This window comes from Amblyomma maculatum, chromosome 3 (assembly GCF_055883805.1).
Source record: "Amblyomma maculatum isolate TAMU_Amacu chromosome 3, ASM5588380v1, whole genome shotgun sequence".
NCBI classification, from domain to species: Eukaryota; Metazoa; Arthropoda; class Arachnida; order Ixodida; family Ixodidae; genus Amblyomma; species Amblyomma maculatum.
In genome coordinates this window covers 107851234-107870414 of record NC_139346.1, presented here as the reverse complement: position 1 = coordinate 107870414, position 19181 = coordinate 107851234, and the positions used below count along the sequence as shown (strand labels likewise).

General features: G+C 44.2%; 1 protein-coding gene and 1 long non-coding RNA gene across 2 annotated transcripts in view; one reads left to right on the top strand and one right to left on the bottom strand.

The window, feature by feature from the left end:
* The window catches only part of LOC146195512 (uncharacterized), a 21594-nt gene extending 16945 nt beyond the window's left edge, over nt 1–4649 (top strand). The window contains exon 3 of the long non-coding RNA XR_014706025.1: nt 4525–4649. This is a non-coding gene — a long non-coding RNA (uncharacterized LOC146195512). The remainder of the gene's footprint in view (nt 1–4524) is intronic.
* LOC146195511 (uncharacterized) overlaps nt 1–19181 on the bottom strand; it is a 25930-nt gene extending 6749 nt beyond the window's left edge. Inside the window, exons 1-6 of the mRNA XM_084597851.1 lie at nt 18950–19181; nt 16410–16448; nt 14163–14270; nt 11115–11183; nt 8930–8982; nt 6174–6242 (exon numbers count right to left, since the gene is read on the bottom strand). Of these exons, the coding sequence (XP_084453977.1) occupies nt 6174–6242; nt 8930–8982; nt 11115–11183; nt 14163–14270; nt 16410–16448; nt 18950–18992 (381 nt within the window). The 5' untranslated portion in view covers nt 18993–19181. The remainder of the gene's footprint in view (nt 1–6173; nt 6243–8929; nt 8983–11114; nt 11184–14162; nt 14271–16409; nt 16449–18949) is intronic.

The window sequence follows — 19181 nt, the reverse complement described above, 5'->3', positions numbered from 1 at the left end:
TTACTTTATTTAGATAGAGTGATTGAAGAATATCTATTCTGTAGCGAGATCCTGAACTCTTCTGCCCTCCCCCTCACCGCTAATTCGTTGATGGGTTTCTTTCTTACTAATATGTTGCGTTCCTTCTTCAGATTTAGCCTAATTCGGGACCTCACCATCCTGCGGTCACTGCACCGCACTTTCCCGATTATTCTACATCTTGCATAATGGCGCGTGTTGAACACATGTCGACTTCATTTTTAGCCTCCCCGTTAGGACGTTTCCATGTTCATTTCCGGTTCCTCCATTTGCTGAAGGAGATATTCATGATTCTTGACTTATTACGCTTTGCAAACCCAACTGGTAACTCCCCCCTGCTCTTCTTAGAACCAATGCCATAGTCACCTGCTGCCTGGTCTCCTGCCTGCTTTTCCCCTACCTTGGCATTGAAGTCGCCCATTAGTGCAGTGTACTGCGTCTTTACGTTTCGCATTGCCGATTCTACATCTTCGTAGAAGCTTTCAATTGCTTGTTAATCATAACTACATGTAGGTGCATAGGCCTGTACAAACTTCAGTTTATACCACTTATTAATCCTAATTACGATGCCTGCCACCTTTCATTAATGCTAGATCAAAAAACAGCGCGGCTACTTCGGAAAAACAGAGAGGAGAATAACGTCCGTTATTCTCCTCTCTGTTTGTCCGAAGTAGCCGCGCTGTTTTTTGATCTTGCAATGCACCAACTAGCTCAGATTTCCGTTCTTCATTTTTGCTATAGAATTCATCTATATTACCTGCTATATACTTATTGATAAGGAAACCTACTCCTAGTTCTCGCCTCTCCGGTAAACCTCGTAACAGAGTACATGCCATCCTTCAGTACAGTATATGCCTCATTCGGCCTCCTAACCTCACTAAGCCCTCTGACATCCCATTTCATTCCCTCTAGTTCCTCTAATAGCGCTGCTAAACTAGTTTCACTAACTAGGGTTCTAGCGTTAAACGTTGCCAGGGTCAGTTTCCAATGGCGGCCTGTCCAGCGGAGCCAGGAATTCTTAGCACCGCCTGCTGAGTCACAGGTCTTACAGCCGCCATGGTCAATTGTTCCGCAGCCGCTGGTAACTGAGGGCCGGGGTTTTATGGAACTAATCATCAGAGGTTGCGGCCAATTACTGCACCAGGGTGGCCAACTCCTGTTCTGGTGAGAGAGTACATTGCCAGAGGTGTTCAACGCCATCAGGTCGCACCCCAAACCTGTTTATGCAATTCCATCGACAGGCGGACTCTTTTTTTTTATCCGGAGGAGAATTGCGCGGCACCGGAATTTGAGCCCCGATCCTCTTGCATGCGAGGTGCATGTTCTACCACTACCACACCGCTGCACCGCTGCTGCAGGCGACCGAAAAATGCTTGGAATATAACCAGCTCTTATACATAGCATTCATTGATTACGAAAAAGCATTTGACTCAGTAAATAAACCTCGGCGGTGATGCAGGCATTGCGAAATCAGGGGGTAGACGAGCAGTACGTGAAAGTGCTGGAAGATATATATAGTGGCTGCACAGCAACCATAGTTCTGCATAAAGAAAATAACAAAATTCCCATAAAGACAGGTGTTAGGCAAGGAGACACGATCTTCCCAGTACTATTGACAGCTTGCTTAGAGGAAGTATTCAGTGACTTGGAATGGGAGCAGTTGGGGATAAGGGTAGATGAAGAATACTTCAGTAATCTGCGATGTGCTGATGACATTGTCTTGCTGAGTAACTCTGGGGATGAACTGCAAATAATGATTGATGACCTAGACAGGAAAAGTAGAAAGGTAGGCTTGAAAATCAATATGCAGAAGACTAAGGTAATGTTCAATAGCCTCGGGAAGGAACAGCAGTTTACGTTAGGTAGCAAAGCACTGGAAGTAGTAGGCAAATATATCTACTTAGAACATGTAGTAACTGCAGATCCGGACCATCAAAACGAAATAACAAGTAGAATAAGATTGGGATGAAGCGCATTTGGCAAGCACCGCAGAATATGACTAGCAGCTTACCGGTATCGCTCAAGAGGAAAGTATACAACAGTTGCATATTACCTGTACTCACCTATGGGGCTGAAACGTGGAGGCTAACTAAGAAGGTTGTACTTAAGTTGACAACGCAGAGGGCTGTGGAATGCAAAATGGTAGGGGTAACATTAAGAGATAGGAAGCGTGTAGATTGGGTCAGAGAAATAACTCAAGTTATTGACATTCTAGTGGAAATCAAGAAGAAGAAATGTGCATGGGCAGGATACGTAGTGCGAAGAGAGGATAACCGATGGTCGCTTAGGGTAACAAACTGAATTCCAAAGGAAGGAAAGTGTAGCAGGGGCAGTAGAAAGTTAGGTGGGCGGATAAGGTTAAGAAGTTCGCAGGGGTGAAGTGGATGCAGCTAGCACAGAACCGAGTTAATTGGAGAAGTATGGGAGAGGCCTTCGCCGTGCAGTGGGTATAGTCAGGCTGATGATGATTATTGAAGAATAACTAGTTTTTTGAAGATGAACCTTTGCCTGTACTAATTCACTTTCTGCTAAGGCTGAAGGCTCCACGCCTGCGACTGTTACCATGGCAATAAAAATAAATTGCAGCAGCGAGACGTCGCGCTGCAGCTAGGAAAATTTTGAGCATCGTAGCACAGAAGAACCGACTTATTGGCATTTCTTTTTATCACCCCCGTACGTTAGTTACAGCTGTTCCTTTAATGCAGTAGGAAACGTACACTGTGATAGAAGTTGTTTAGGATGCCCACTTCACACTCACGGCTATAGCCGCATTGATTCATAGGCAATCGTGGACACAACCACGTTATACTTTATTATGAAACATCGTTCACACCTTGAATAAAACACGCCTAAAAGAAAACTCTCAAGAAGGCTGTCTCACAAACAGCAGCATTAGCGGCGTGCGGACTTTTATTCCGTAGAATACAGTTTTTCCGAATACACCGCTTGTATAGTAATAGCTGTAGGCTTGTTAAGGTTGCACCACAATACAAAAAGTGAAGAGCTCCTAAATATTGGAGCCCCAACGTGTTCTGGAGCAATCATGATGATTCTCCACTCGGCGTCTTGGCGCGCGATGCGGCATCTGCTAGGCTATGCAAATCGCCATTGGGCAGATACTGAAAAGGCCTAACGTCAAGCTCAATGTAAGCACTCCGTTTCGCCTTAGCGCTAAATTTGTAGCCATATAATACCGCATATTCTGGCCAATTTTTTAGTCTTGAATCTGTGGGTGCTTTAATATCAAGTGACTAAATCATTACGTGCTCAATGATCATCTGCATTAGGTTTATGTACCAATGCTCTTGCGAAAGTTATGTTTGCGCAATATAGCAAACATCTTAGCTAGAACTATATGCTTTCTTGGACCCATAGATTGAATTTGATTTGTAGCAATGCCATAAGGCACACCAGCTTCACTGTGTCGTACATCTCTGTTTTTGTTAGAAGCATTAAGAGAACACGCTGTAATAAAACGAAGTTAGAAAAATGATGGTCACCTGTATTTTTGTGCGCGTTGCATCAGGTGGTGAAAATGGCATTCATTTCAACTATCTTTATGCGATCCTGCTGCGTGCCCCAAACGCATACATGTTGGATCAACTGCACCACAACTGGGCTGTCATTTTTCCTTTGTACAAATCTCCGTTCATATATATAATCAAACAGATGCCAGTGGGGAGATCCTAACACACCTGCGATGTAGAAAATTACTGCTGCACCATATCACATGTTCCACTGAGCAGGGTCTGAACGAAGCGCTAGGGAGATTTCTCTTGTAGAAAATTTTTGGCTCGCTGCCATGATCCTTCGCGCCTGTTTGGCGGCGTCAGTGATGTAGCATGCGTAATTCTTACACAGGTTCGATACTTTAGAGTTAAAATGATTCATAAATGTTGCAACGCGTCAGCTTCCAGTATTATTCCTAGAAGAACGTCTTTTTTATGTAGTTTAATGCGCGTTTAGGCTTTCTAGGTGACTGGGAGATTTCGTCATTTCACACCATCCTGCAGGCAGGACAACAAGCACGCATCGTCTACAGGAGCAAAGCTTGGATATAGCCCTATTTTTGCTTGCTATCGGATCCCCCCATTATCAACACGTGGCTAGTACTGGCGCCAGACGAAACGATCCAGGTAGACATAAAATGGCCAGAGACAGTCCCAAATTATTGTCGGACGATTGAATCGTACAATAACCAATCCGGTGCATATAGCCTCAAGCGGCAACCCCTGTGTGCGGCAACAAACCCTGTGTGCGAAAAACGACAACAGGGTGGCACTTAGAAAAAATTACGAGACACTTTGGCAACTAAAGTGGTGGACAACGAAAGCCTGAGTGCCGCATTCTGCTACTCATTTGTTGCAAATGTGGCGGTGAATGATGTTTCCAGTAAAGGGAGTGACTACTGTTTCACATTCCTCCCTTCCGTTATGGTATGGTACATGTGTACTTGGAGAATTGAGACAGATACTGCGCCTGTTATATCCTGTAAATCAATTTCAGACGCCGCTGATGCCTGCTGTACTAACGCCTCCTAGACATCTGGGTCTGCTTCTGTTTGCTGTATGGTGAGGCGTTTTAGGAAGTGGAAAGGGCGCACGGGCTCCTGGACCGGACGCCAGGCGGAATAAGCTTCGTATATGCATTAAGCACTTTGTCACGTCATCACCTGCTGTGACGGTAAATCGTGCGCTCCTTGTCGAACACAACCAGTATTATATTGAATGCATTAAAGTTCACCGGCGTCCTATGATTCGTCCACAGGAAAGGAAAGGCGCAGTATCCGTCACTCGCTGAATCTCGCTATCATTCTCACTGTAGACAAAGGGAATTATGAAGAGCGTTTCACGATCCGAGGCGTGGACGTTTTTCCATGCAATAAAGAAAAACAAATCCGGAGCGTGGAGCAGTGTTAAAGCGCTGGGCTAGAGATACAATGGATGGAGGTTCGATTCCCCGATGGGGGACACGGTTTATTAATTTATTTTTAAGTATCACAGCCGCCGCAAAAGCGTGCCATTTTTACTGACAACAGCGATGAGCCATTAAAAGCTATTAAAAGAATGGCCTAAGGACAGCGTATCTATCTAGTAATGCAAACGCCCTCGAAAGGACAATCTCATCTGAAAGGCGAGGCCCGGGTTGGAGTGCCTGCCAACTTGGCCATGCCATGTCTCGTGACATCACAGCCCAACTGCTGGTGGGCACGCATTCAGCCACGTAATCTGCGAGCTACCAACTGCCGGAGGTATTGCACAAAGCGCAGGTACCGGCAGCAAAGACGTCAGAGTTTGTGAAGAACGCTTAACACTCTTCGTCAAAATTATTTTTTGTAAGGATGACAGCGATGCGGCACTAAATTTCGTTTTCTTGAAATGACTATGGTGGTGAGCAATCAGCGAACACTTGTTTAATTATATCCATACTAGTAATTGCCAGAACTGCAATGAAGGATAAGAACAAACTCTCGCGATTGTAGTCGAACCCTGAGGCCGCGTAAGCTTTATCGCGTTCTTCCGTCCTCTTTGAGGCCACTAGTAACGTCAAAAGGATAGCAGCCCACCTACACAACATGGTTACATAAGGTACACTGTCTAGAGCAATCGCTCTTCATCACTCATGCTCGGTACGGCGCTAGAACACAAATATAGCCTGCACGAGAAGAGTTACCGATTGCTGACTCCAAGAGGCCTACTGGAATTTAAATTCTTTTTTCGTGTGTACATCAATTATGCAGTCGAGGGTTATGGACAGATAAAATTTGCCTGAAGAGACCCTAGCCCTAATCCTAAAGTATCATATACAGGAGTGAACATTGCAGGGAACTGTTCAGATGAAAAAGCATCCATGATGTTTAAAAACAACTGTTGCCTTTAGTAAATGAAGCAACCATTTTCTGAAATATCGCATATCATAACAAAAGCACTGATGACACGTATATACATCTTAAGAAAATGCTGCCACTAAAAATCTACCTGAAAACGTGTAAAGAAAGAAATTTTCGAAGCCTCAAGTTGCAAACAAATATTATTCTGCTGACCGGAGTATTGCTCACACAACGTTCTTATCGGCCACGGAGAGGACACCTCAGTTTTCAATCACGACATACCACAAAGCTCACGCCCTTTCCTCACAAAGCAGCTGTTACTTACCACGCACTCTCTTCGATAGTCAAATGGCTTGGTGTAGTTCTCGCAGTAAATAGTACATCCGATCAGACACTGTTGACAAAAATGTATAATTAGTGCAAAACGCCCCAATGGAGTACAGGCAAACACCATTCAGAATATGAATCTCCGGTCATTCCAGCTCTTGCGAAGGGACCTTCTAGGTATTGAACAATGGAGCCTTGTAGAGTGCAAAAAAGCTCCCATGTGGGAGCCTGAAGGCCACTAGGTTCATTTTTATTGGTGTTTTTTCTTGACTTCATAGACGGCTTTCCGCCACACATTCGACTAAATAGCGCTCTTATATGCTCGTAAACACTCGTAAAAAGACCCGCTCCACTTGGACATCTTCACATTTGTTGATCGGGCACTTGTGCCTATTACCTATCCGACTAGTGCGATGAGTATGTTCTGCTAAAAATACCATGTCGACGCTAATCACAGCAAGTAAAGTAAAGTGAAGAAGGCTGACCGCCGAAGAATTGACGCGTTTGAATTGTGGTGCTGGTGGAGAGTCTCGAGAGTTCCTTGGAGTGCCAGAAGATCAAATTAGTTGAAATTGTCGACCATAAACCCTGACTGCTCATTGGAGGGTCAAATTCTAAAGTTAAAGCTCAGCTACTTTGGTCATTTGATGTGAAGAGAACAGTCGCTGGAGAAAGCTTTGATGCTCGGAAAGGTTGAGGGTCACCGTAGAAGGGGTAGGCAGCAAACGTGATGGTTGTATGGCATCTTTGAGGCGCTGCAGATGAAGTTATGTGATGTTAGGAAGACAGTGAGAGACCGCGAAGCGTGGCGTGATATGGTCAATAGAGTCACGAAGAGTCGGACACGACTGAACGACTGAACTGAACTGCAAGTATACCAAGCAGGTGCTATTGTAAAATGTGTTGGCTAAATGCTCAGGGTAGAGCTCTGATGTAATTGCGCCCCTCTCCTCCAACGGCCTACATGAATATGCTTCATTATCTCGTCGCCCTATATCAGCTTCGTGCTATAGAAAAGTGTAGCCTATACCACTCATTGTAGGCAATGTGATAAAATAATTGTTATTGTTTTGTTGTGTTGGTTTTTATGGCGCATAAGCAATTAGGGCTATCTATCATACGCTAAGAGCAGGATTAATGTATATGTTTTGGTTTCGTACTTTGCTTCGAGTAAGAACATAAAATTCGATGCTAGGTCTAAATTGCTCTTCCTCCTAAAAGTAAGATTGGGTGGAAGAGGATGGTATGGCTGTAATATATGAAGAATGTTTTATCTGTAGGGCCTCAAATTTTGAGCATGTAATTAGAATGTGGTTTACAATGAGTATATCACCGCATTCTTAAGAGGTCATTTTGCTATATTTGCTCAGTAACAAGTTGTGTGCAAGATGTGTGTGCCCAATAATAAGATAGGATACATCACTTCCATAAAATGTTCTTGATGAGTGGTCGATTTCCATTCTCCTAGTACGCGCTTTATCAAATGCAACTTATTATTTTCTTGGTTGTTCTATATACATTGTCATTTAGCCTCCTGTTTATGTTGTATTAATTTCATACCATCTTTATGTGGCATGCTTACTTTTTGAATCGATTTGTTGCGGGCTAGTGCTGCACATGCTTCTGTTCTTTCATTTCCGTCAATGCCTACGTGACTTGGGACCGAACAGAATACTATGTTACAGAATAATTTTTACGTTATGTATTGCGTCACCAAGTAGAGGCATTGCAGCATTTCTGAAATATAAAGCCATGAGAATACTCAGCGAATCCGTGTAGATGACACTGTTCTCAATGCCCTAATTTATTATTTTTTGTACAGCTGCCAGGTTAACATAAAATTCAGCTGTAAAAAGTGATGCTGACTGGGTAAGCCTAATTATTGGTTCTCAGTTCACCTTCACTACCGCGGAGCTAACATAAGTAAACGTTTTTGATCCGTCTGTGTGAAACTGTACAATTTCTGTATTTTTCTTTCACCGTACGAAAGTCCTATACTATACGCTCTTTAGGAGTGTGGCTTTTGTTGAAGTGTGTTAGCGTAAAGTCGCAGACTGTTGGAAGTTTGTACCATGGGGGCAGGGGCTATAGTTTTTGGGAGGGGGGGGGCAGTTTCCGGCAAGGTGTCTAGAATTTTCAGTTCACGGCAAATTTCTTCGTAACACATTATCAGTGGCATCGATGCTTGTGGTTTATTTGTGAAAATTACTCGTGAGCGGCATCTTGTGACTATATTGGATAGTAGAGGGAGAAAGTAATTGTGCTCATGCAAGACTGACACGGCTGTCTTCATTGCGCATGTTGAGCGGACAGAATAAGTAGCATCCGCTGATAACATCGGTTTCTGTTCCCACCTGCAAACTCCTTTTGGTCATGAAATTGTCCGGTGATTGACACTTTTTCGTTTGGTTCATAAAGATAACGTCCAAACTAAACTCATGCTATATCAAAAGCTGTCGTGAAGAAGTACGCGAAGCATTTCGGCCAGCAGCGGTTACTTGACATGCCGTGACATAGCAGAGTGCACTTGCGCCTTGTGTTTTGCATCCATAGAAACGTGGTTAGAGCGACTGGGATTAACGCGGTCCTCACGGCTCAGTAGAGGATTGCTGGTTTTACTTAGTAACCGCGGAAGAGTCAATGCATATTCTTGAACATTTCTGAAATGAGAGGGATTATTTGTGCCGCACCAATGTCCCAGCGGCTCTCTGACCCCTATAGCTCCCGCCTACATCAATATCGTAAGTTGCGAACCTTATCTCCATCTGTTTGGGCGGTATATACTCCACAAGTTGGATCAGGTGGTTCTGAAAGAAAAAAAATGTTATGTCACTATAGATACTTCATTCAGATTTATTGAGCTTGTGCTCAAAAAGCACTAGCTATTAATTGACAAAATGCTTTGAATGACCATGTAATATCAGCGCATATTCACAGGTTCCCGCGTCTGTGTCCGTCCAACCGGCTGACAAAAAAAAAAACACTATTTCGTTCACCTTCTTACAATTTGTAGAGGAAGTTGACGCCACTCCCCTTCAGCCCCCATAGATGTTCTAGCACATGTAACAGGCGAAGGCGGGCTAGTTGGTGGTTGACTATGGAATGCATAATGCAACCGCGCGAAGTGACAGGGACAAAGATAAGAAAGCACAGGACTAAACGCGGAACGAAGAGAAGAAAGCACAGGACAAAACGTGGATCTGCGTTTTGTCCTGTGCTTTCTTCTCTTCATCCCTGTCGCTTCACGCGATTGCAATATACATTCCATAGATGTTCTAGCAATATGTGCTGGTGAGCGATCTTGCGCGAAACGTTCCGCGTCATCAACCACACTGAGTGATGTTACCGAAATGCCGCCCAGCAAAAAGCACAATTGCGAAATTGAGTTCTGAACTGCAATTAGCACATTGCATTTCAGTCTTAGTCAGAAAAGGCTCTATGAGTCTTTGAGTGCCGTGGTTGTTTAGAGTGTCCGAAAAAATATATCTTCAGGATAGCAAAGTACTTCGAGAAGGTAAAGTTACGTTTTACGGCACTATTTGCTCCCCGATGACGAAGCGGGAAGGTGAACGTGTATTTCATGCAGAAAGGACATCATTGATATATTCATGGAGACCTTCCAACGTTGCATCTTTCGGTCAGCATGTACACGACCGCCGCTTGTTTGTCGTAGTTTAGGTTACGTTTTCTAATTACAAATTTTCCAGTTTCGGAAATGTCAGGATGCTCTGGAACTGGCCGTCGCAGGCCCTCTGCCCGCTGGCAGTGTGCCGACGTCGCAGCAGCGCTTGAAAAGAAATCCTCCCAATTAGCTTCTTGCTTTGGGCATATGAAACGTCGTAGCTACGATCTGTCAGATGTCACCTGCAGTGATGTCGCCCAGTCCGAGAATGCGCCCTCGCATCGCATTCGAGTGAACTGGCGCTCAGGCAAAGAAAAGGGAACGCGCGTGAGAGCGCGCAGCCGCCAAGTGTAGCGCGCGAGGGGCGACTAGGCAGGATAATTACAATCTAAACATGAAAACGTTCCCCAGACACAAACCCATTTACACATTCCACACATTCTGATCAATAATCACCTCGCCTATACCTAGTCCTTTCGATATGTTTTATTATCCAAGCCTGTCAAACTAGAGGAATGCTCATTGAACTCACTATATGCAACAACCTACGAAGGCGGCTTCAAAATATTGTTACGTGGCGACAAGCAAGAAAATGACCTAACACAGTGATATGATGAAGGATGATTTAATGGCTGGCCTAGCGCGAGGGCTCCTCTCGCACCACTGCCGAACTTCTTCTTCGTAACAATATACTAGAACGTAAAAGGTGTGAATCCTAATGTACTTACAAGCCTATTATCATTGAAGCGTGCCTTATCGTAAAACCTGGGGCCAATTCTTGAACCAACCAGTAACCAACATGGAGCTTTGCAGAACACGCTGCTCGGAGGAAGCATATACACATGAGCACACCGAACTAAGCGACCATCGGTTATCCTCTCTTTGCACTACATGTCCTGCCCATGCTCATTTCTTTTTCTTGATTTTCACTAGAATGTCAGTACCTTAAGCTATTTCTCTGACCCACTCTGCACGCTTCATATCTCTTAATGTTACCCCTACCATTTTTTGTTCAATAGCCCTCTGGGTTGTCCTCAACTTAAGTAGAACTCTCTTGGTTAGCCTCCACGTTTCAGCCCTATAGGTGAGTACAGGTAAGATGCAACTGTTGTATACTTTTCTCTTGAGCGATAACGGTATGCTGGTGGTCCTAATCTGCGAGTGCTTGCCAAATGTGCTCCATCTCAATGTTATTCTCCTTGTTATTTCTTTTTCATGGCCCGGATCTGCGGTTACTACCTGTCCTAAGTAGATATATTCGCCTACTACTTCCCCAGTGCTTCCCTTGAATATATCAATAAAGTTGGAAAAACCCACCGGTCGGTTTCTCGCCTCGTCTTCTTTTCGTGGTGCCATTGGTTGTGGGAGCAGCAGTACTGGTGGTCCCTACGCCAGGCGAAACAAATTAAAAGTGCTCGCTGTGTTATTGGAAGGAGAGAAAAACGTAAGTCCTTTTCGGAACACGAGAATTTATTATGATATAGAGGGCTCATATCAGAAACGGCGAGGCGATAACAATGCTCAATCGGTGCAGAGAGTTCCTGAAGGGCAAGAAATGGCGCCAATAAGAGCCTGTTCAAATTTTACAACAATGTAGTGTGATCTATTGCGAAGCAATTTTATTGGGCGCGACGTTATGCTATGGTTCACATACTTTCAGCACATGATCAATGGCGCTGTTGGTTGGTTGGTGTGGTTTAACGTCCCAAAGCGACTCAAGCTATGAGAGACGTCGTAGTGGAGGGCTCCGGAAATTTCAACCACCTGGAGTTCTTTAACGTGCACTGCTATCGCATAGCATACGGGCGCCTTGCTTTTCGGATCTATGGCGAGGGGAGGGGGGCACACGGTGTTTGTCAGCAGAGTACGCAAACCGTTAAAGCGCCAGTCAGCATAATTGTGCCTATTCTTTCAATCCGTATGATTTTGTGAAATCGGGTAATTTTGGTCGTGTCTGCATTCTGTAGTACCATAGTTTAAACGCCCGACTATTGAGCGTTGTAATCGTTTGTGACCGCTGTTTTAGATGATCCAATTTAAATCTAAAGTCTGTAAAAGCAAAGCGCTTCTAGTGCAACAGCTGTGCAGGCTGTTGTACTCATATCACACTGCAGAATAAGGCTCCCTGTCTCTACAGTGAGAGCACAAGCGATGAGCAAAGTGAATACCTGCACCCATAACTAGAGGCCCTCCTCAAAGCACCTCAGCGTATGTCGATCATATTTCGGTTTTCAACTAACGACAATGGCATACCAACGCACACGCAAGAATCTCATCGCTTTTGACATCGTTTTAGAGCAATTCTTTAAGCGGAAAGGTGAAGAGGAACTCGGTTTTCCGCAGTTACCGGATCACATGTCTTAATGAAGACGAAGCGCTGCATGAGAGTGTGTGACGCGCTCTTTAACATATTAGCGCATCGCAGGGGGCGAAGTTAGAAGCGTTGTTGTTTTAAGGACTGTTCTTTTACGAAGCCTGTATTCGGAGCTAGTACAAAGAAGACTGTGCCGCAGAGTCAATGAAGGGCACATTTAGGAACTTATTTGATAATCATTGCAAGAACACGAACTTTTTCGCCTGTGAAGCAGACCATAGGCGCCGACCAATGCAATATTGAGAGCTGTGAGACAGTGCTTTAAGTAGCGTGAGCATCGGCATGACCCTGTAGAGTACAGAACGAGGTCTCAAGCGCAGGAAATTGCCAAGTTTTGGAGGGTATAAACTACTCTTTGAGTCAAATTACTAAATCCTTTGGCTTCGCCTGGTGGAATAGAGATTGCCTCCAGTTTCTGCCCATCCGGGTACTGTAATCTCTCATGGCTAGAGGTGTGAACCATGCAAGAACTCGACTAGTCGTTGCATTTCCAAGGGAAGAACCGAGTGGAACGACGTTTACGCTTACACCATTAGTGTCCGGAAGCGACTGAGGCTCTGAAGGGACTTTGAAGTTGAGGTGCCCTGAGGTTTAGGCCAGCTCTGAAACTAGCAGTTACATCGTAATGTAAGCAGGGCCTTGCTTGTGCCCTCCAGCATAAAGCGGCCGCCGCGGCCAAGATTCAGCCCACAACCTCAATCTCAGCAGTTGAAAATCGTAAACACTGAGCCCCCAAGGCGTGGCTCATAAAAGTTTTCTTCATGGTCATTACCATCATATCTTTGAGATGTAGACTGCTAAATGTAAAGGAATGCTTGTTTGGCCCTTACCCTAAATATTGGGACATTTTCTGGGAAAAAGTGTTCAACGTAATGTTTCTCTATACTGTTTCTCTATACTAGCCTCACGATAAGAATCAATATATCTGCAGACCTCTCTTCAGCACGCTGCTATTTCCTGCTATTATTTTGTTTTATTTCACCTATTGGTATTTCTAACGCAACCTGATCTATTACTTCTTGGCGCAAAAAACACTTCAGTTTCAAATTTTTGGAGCGAGAAGCTGGCAAATATCTTTCAATATATTCATAAATACCACCCTTGCTTAAGAAATCTTTAAAAACGCACTTCGATCAATATTTGTAGAAAGCTTCAGATACTCATTGAGAATACTAGACAAATTCCCTTAGCAAACATGGTAGCATGGGAAGGTTCGACCCCTTATATCAATATGATCATTTAGGGCATCTTGCAGTATTCCAGATTGGTGGCGCAATTATTGTCTTGCAGGCAGCCCGGTTGTAGCTGCACGTTGTTATCAGAGAAAAAAGCTCAAAAAGAACATTCGCCACAAATACTAAAACGATTCCTTGTACCCTTATACCCTTCCTTACACCCTTATACGATTCCAATGAATCAGCATGTACACCACAGTGCCTCGAAGTATCCCACAGTTGTCTCACAATTAAAGGTTGTTGCGAAATCATGGCTATGCATCAACTCGCCCGGTTGATCGGGTCCGCTTTTGTCTGAAGACGGCGGATAACACAATATTGTACATAGCAGAAGAGCGTAGTGAGCATCATCACGGTTCATGATACGCTACCCAATCAACATGGTCTACCGGGACTAGTGGCATATTCAGGACACGAATTAAAATATCATCAGCCATGCGTGGCATCTGCGCTTCTGGCGTATAGGATTAGCTGAAGGTCTGAGGTAATGGTCAAAGGGACGACAGGACACAGCTAATGATAGGAAAAGCAATTTAATGGACGTTAAAAAAGAATTCCATTGAGAGATAACGCCTCTTAAATTTTCTTTCGCAGCCTTTAACTCGACTTGAACTGTCATGCTTGTATGACGCACCTAACCATTCAGACGGAATGCCGTCGACAATATTCAAGTTCAAACCACCTAGATTCGCTTAATCTAAGTGCCGGAAAGAATAGAAACGAATTTGGTGAATATTTTGTTTTAAACATGCTTACCGTTCCCTTCAAAGGAATTGTCGCTGGAGGCATTTGCGGGAGTTGTGCCTTCAATGTTATCCTGTGTGGAGAGGTTCCCGAGAGGTGTGCACGATGTCGCGGTGTGTTCTGCATATTTGTAAAATAAAAGTTATATGCGGCCTTTTATGCAAAACAAAAAGTCGTACATATATCCAGCAACCACGAATTTAATAGAGTACCATTCTAAAGTTAGCTTCAATTTTCCATTTACTGAAATAACGAGTAATCCCTCATATTGCTTAAAAATTATTAGAAAAGGCATAACTATTCTTCTAAATGAAGAAACTGTAATAAAGATAACTCAAGTTTCTTTCCTTCAATGATATGTGGCAGTAAAACAGTGTATGCTCCAGTCTACTCACAATACGTTTCGTGCGAGAACACTTTTACGTTCACCACAACAGACTAATAATTTTATGCGCCTCTGTTTGTGTGATCGCTCGGATTGGCTGAGCGTATTTGGTGAGGTCACAACAACGTGGTCTCCCGCGGGTAAATCAAACTGAGTACCGTATGGCTGTTCTTACAAGCGAGTTTCCCAACGAGTCTTTCAAGCTAGCCAGCAAACCGGGAGAGTGATGGAGTCTATGATCGTATCCTCCTATATCAACCACGTCTTGTCGTAAGCGCCAAGATTAAGGGACACCGACCATCCCGATCAAGGACGACGCGGCGGAAAGTCAGCGCGCCCACATTATGGGAATATAGCAGCTAGTCGTGTGCGCCGCTAGTGCCACCAAGTTGTTTAGGAGGCTACACTTTCCGCCAACTTTGCTGTGTTCTTACGGAGAAAGGGCGCGCCCGCTGACATCGCGCCAACTGTGTCTATCCATTAATTTGACGTGGTGGCACCCAGATAGCTCCACAAGTGCCTATTAGCACGAAGCGACCAAGATAAAGCTCGCCTTTGCACAAGACCTGACCTCCGTTGTTTGCCGTCGAGGCTCCCAGATTGCACAACTGCTTTTTACTGCTCCACATAGCAAATAAACTTTGTATCGGGTACCACATAAAGATCAAGAATTCAATAGATTTGCAGAGCAACCCTGCCGGGTTGGCGTATTGATTAGGGCGCTCGGCTACTGTGTCCAAAGATGCGGGATAGAATCACGGTCTCGGCGGCCGCTTTTCGTTAAAGGCAAAAAGCAAGGCGCTCGTGTGCTGTACGATCTCAGTGCATGTTAAAGAACCCAAGGTAACTAAATTTCTGGAATCGTCCACTACGGCGTCTTCATAGCCTGAGTCGCTTCGGGACGTTAAGCCTCAAAAACCAAGCCAAACCATTTACACAAGATTAAAAGATATCCTATTTTCCCAGGGCAATCACTCTGCTAGGATATACCTGCCAGTTTCATTTTATTCGAAAGCGTACAGAATTCATAGCGAAGCCTGGATGACGCCTTCCTATTTTCTTCGCTCCACAATCAGAAAGAGTAATTCGCCGCGATATTGCCCTTAAGGGAAGTTATGTTTGCTAGCCTGCTGTACAAAACGATTACTTGTGCCCCTTCATTATAAGCAAACATAAGGGGCACCCCTTCGGCAACTTAAACGTTCTTAGATCGAAAATATATTATTTACTATAAGTCGACAGAGTGGTAGAAGAAAGTATGGTTTGTCTAACGACATGCAGGCTTTTCTTGTCTGAGTATGAAGATCTAAGAAAGCGTATACTTGCGAATAACGTCGTTTTCGGCACTCTCCGTTTACATCGAGCCCGTTGACAGCTTCAGCCCTGCATATTTCTTTCTGCTAGACCATTTGCGCACTGCGGTCTAGCCTACTGATAAAATACACCATTAACATCATACCGCTCCATGCTTGCCGCGCAGGTCCAGAACGGAGAACTACGGGAGCGTTTGCCTCTTTCTGGGCCGTCAGTGGATGCGCTGCTTGTGCCTTGAAGAAGCGGTTCACGGTGCCACTAAACACTATCACAATGATCAAACTTCCAATTTAGTCGTGCTGAAAAGATAGTCTTGTCACCTTGTACGGCAGCATTAGACAATAGCGTCGGGCCCAGTAGTGTTTTATTGATATCCTACGAACGCGAACACTGTTAACCTACCTGACCACTAAAGAGTGCTGTCTTAAAATGCAGTCCTGTTACTTTTGTGCACTGTTATTGTCATATGCTACACAAATTGTGTGTGCTAGTTTGTTGCGAAGAGGAAAGTTGTTATCTATGCACGTTACTACGAAAACAAAACCATTGCTCAACCTCACCTTCGCTTCCGTCACCCGGAGTAAAAATTGTCGTAGACGCTGAAAAAGACATTCAGAGCTAATAAAAGGCTGTAACTGCTGATGTATTCAACATTTAATGGCCAATTCTTAAATCTTCACAAGATTGCAGTACCGACATATTTTCTGTAAAAAATAGGTATGGGTTAGAGGCTCATTGCGGAGGCAATGGTGCACGGGGCTCCCGCACAAACACTTCTCACAATTTTATTGGGAGTTTAACCTTGACCACTAATCAATAAAATGCAGGAATATGCCCTTCAAACGTAATTTCCCCAACCGCATAATTTACAAAAAAGGCGGATGAACTAATGCGTTCACAGGAAAGGATATAGTGTGCGGAGCGCTCATAATTTCGCCAATCTAAGCGACAAGAGCGGCAGCGTGAAATCAAAGACAAGGAAAGCACAAGATTTCACGATAGGCTGGTTCAACCGAGTTCGGTGTTGGTCTAGTCGTTGGGCAAGGAAAATGGAGGGTGGGCCTGTGCAAAAGAGCCACGACAGCATACACAATTTACACTTTCATTGTGCTCATTCTTCTGATTACATTACTAGCACTGGCCTCGCAAAACAGCGAAATTAATAATCAATGGATGCCTAATCAACAGCACATGTTTAAGTAGAATACCATTAATAAGAACTCTTCACCCAACGATCAGGATTCTGCTTGAAACTAGGACGCGTTAGGCTGCGTGCTCGTTTAATGCGATAAAGTTAAATGTACCGTCACTCCGAAGTCGGCGTCATTAAAGTAGAACTGTCACCAGCTTGCAAGAACGGGCCCTGATCTTTCAGCGATCTGTGCGAATGGATCATGTACCGTCTTTGCCAAAAGTAACCAGGCGGCGAGTTTCGCTTCTAGGTCGGGCAGCAGAGAATTCGTACCACTTCTGAAGCTGTAAATACGTGCAAAATAAAGACGAGTTCCTGCCCTCACTTATTAACAAGTTGTGAGCCTCTGGGAAGCCATGTTGGCTTTAGAATTCAAGCGAGAAGCAAAACATGCAGCCTGGTTATGTTTGACAAAGACGGTACATTAACGATACCGCATGATACCAGGAAGTTAGGAGGAGCACCAACTCGGCTGGCGCATTTTTGGTTGGAGAGCAGGGTAATAACAGTTTAGTGCCTTGCATTCTGTATCAGACACACGCGCCTAGGCTACGCAGCCACGTTAGTACGAGTTAGTTAAAGCGAAGCGTTATATGTCCGCTGGTCGCCTACGCTATTTTCTCATACCCATACCTGCGGAGGTTAAGTGTCCCCCATAATCTTTTTAAGGTGTTAAGGTGATAGCCTTTAATGGCTCATGCTCGCAGATCAGGTTCGTCCGTCCTTCCGCCCGTAACGCTTTCGTTACGTGGGAGGCGGTAGATGGCAGCTGACATGGCCAAGCACTAACTGGACGTAGGTGTTCCTGACATTACGTTGGGCAGGCGCTGTCAACTGGGGCCTATCATTTCACATGGGAGGGTGATATCAGAATCAGCCTGCCAATATCTCTGCATTCACGTTATCCCTAAGCAACCACGGGCACGTCTGTACGAATCGGTTTAAGCGGGCCTCTATATGTTGCCTGGTAGCTTACGCTACCGCGTCGTTGCGAGGGTTGGACTGAAAATAGAGAAAAAGAGGTGCCGTAGTGGAGGGCTTCGGACCACCGCGCGATAGAAGCTTTCGTCTCATCGCAGTTTCGCGATCCAAAGTTCCACCTGGAATTTTTTAATCCTTTCTGTGAGATAGCTCTAGTACTCTTTGGCCTATAGTGCAATGTGTAGTACACGACTTCTGAGAATGATGAGCAAAGTATACAGCATTTCATATCCTGCACGAAGTCTAGCGCTATTAAAATTGACAAGATCATCCAGGAGGCATGCGAAGCCATATCAGTAATATGATTGGTACCTTTATTATAAATGAGTAATATCTCCCGATTTCGCCTTTCAGAATTCACTAAATATAAACCTCGAAACGAAAGCTGTCGTAATAGTATACCAGCATGTATTATTTCGTATATAACTTCACTAAGCCTCCATCGCCTGCTGCCAGGGTGGTCGAATAATATCGAATATATACCTATCATCCAATACAAAATTAAAATTTGATTTGGGAACTTATGTCTCCTCACATGCGTGGGCGTAAGGCATGAATGTTGTTGCAGTTAGTGGAGAATAGTTCTAACCACAAAAGAGGTTTACATTCTTAAGCCTTGGCCTTGACTAGTGTCTCCAACCGGGAATTTAACCGCTTAAGTAAATCATCCTAGCCATGCCGATTCCGTTATGAACAGAAGCTGCAATATTGCAGTGACACTTTTGGGTATAGTTGTAATTAGTAATGATATTTAGTGAACATTGCCATCAGTGACCAGCATCTCGAGCTTTAACAAAATTATTACCGCTGACAGGACAGAAAAGCAAAGTGGTTTTCTTTCGTTGATGAGCTAAAAAAGTGGCTGCGATACTTGTTCCTGAGAGCAATGTTATTTCCGACCTACGCGCACAGAAAGATGCTACTTACCGTACAACAAAGCAGCGAATATGCAGACACATCTGAAACCCATGATGATTACAAGTGTTTAGATCTTCCCGAATAGTTTCGTTACTAAAAATGAGAACGTGAAATGCGCTAGTGCCAACATTTACGAGCTTTATGTTGAAAGTAATGTCAATAATATAACATTGTCGAAAAGGTTTACTCCGTACTCACTTCTTCCTTTTTCCGCGCACAAAAAAACATCACCATTGACAGC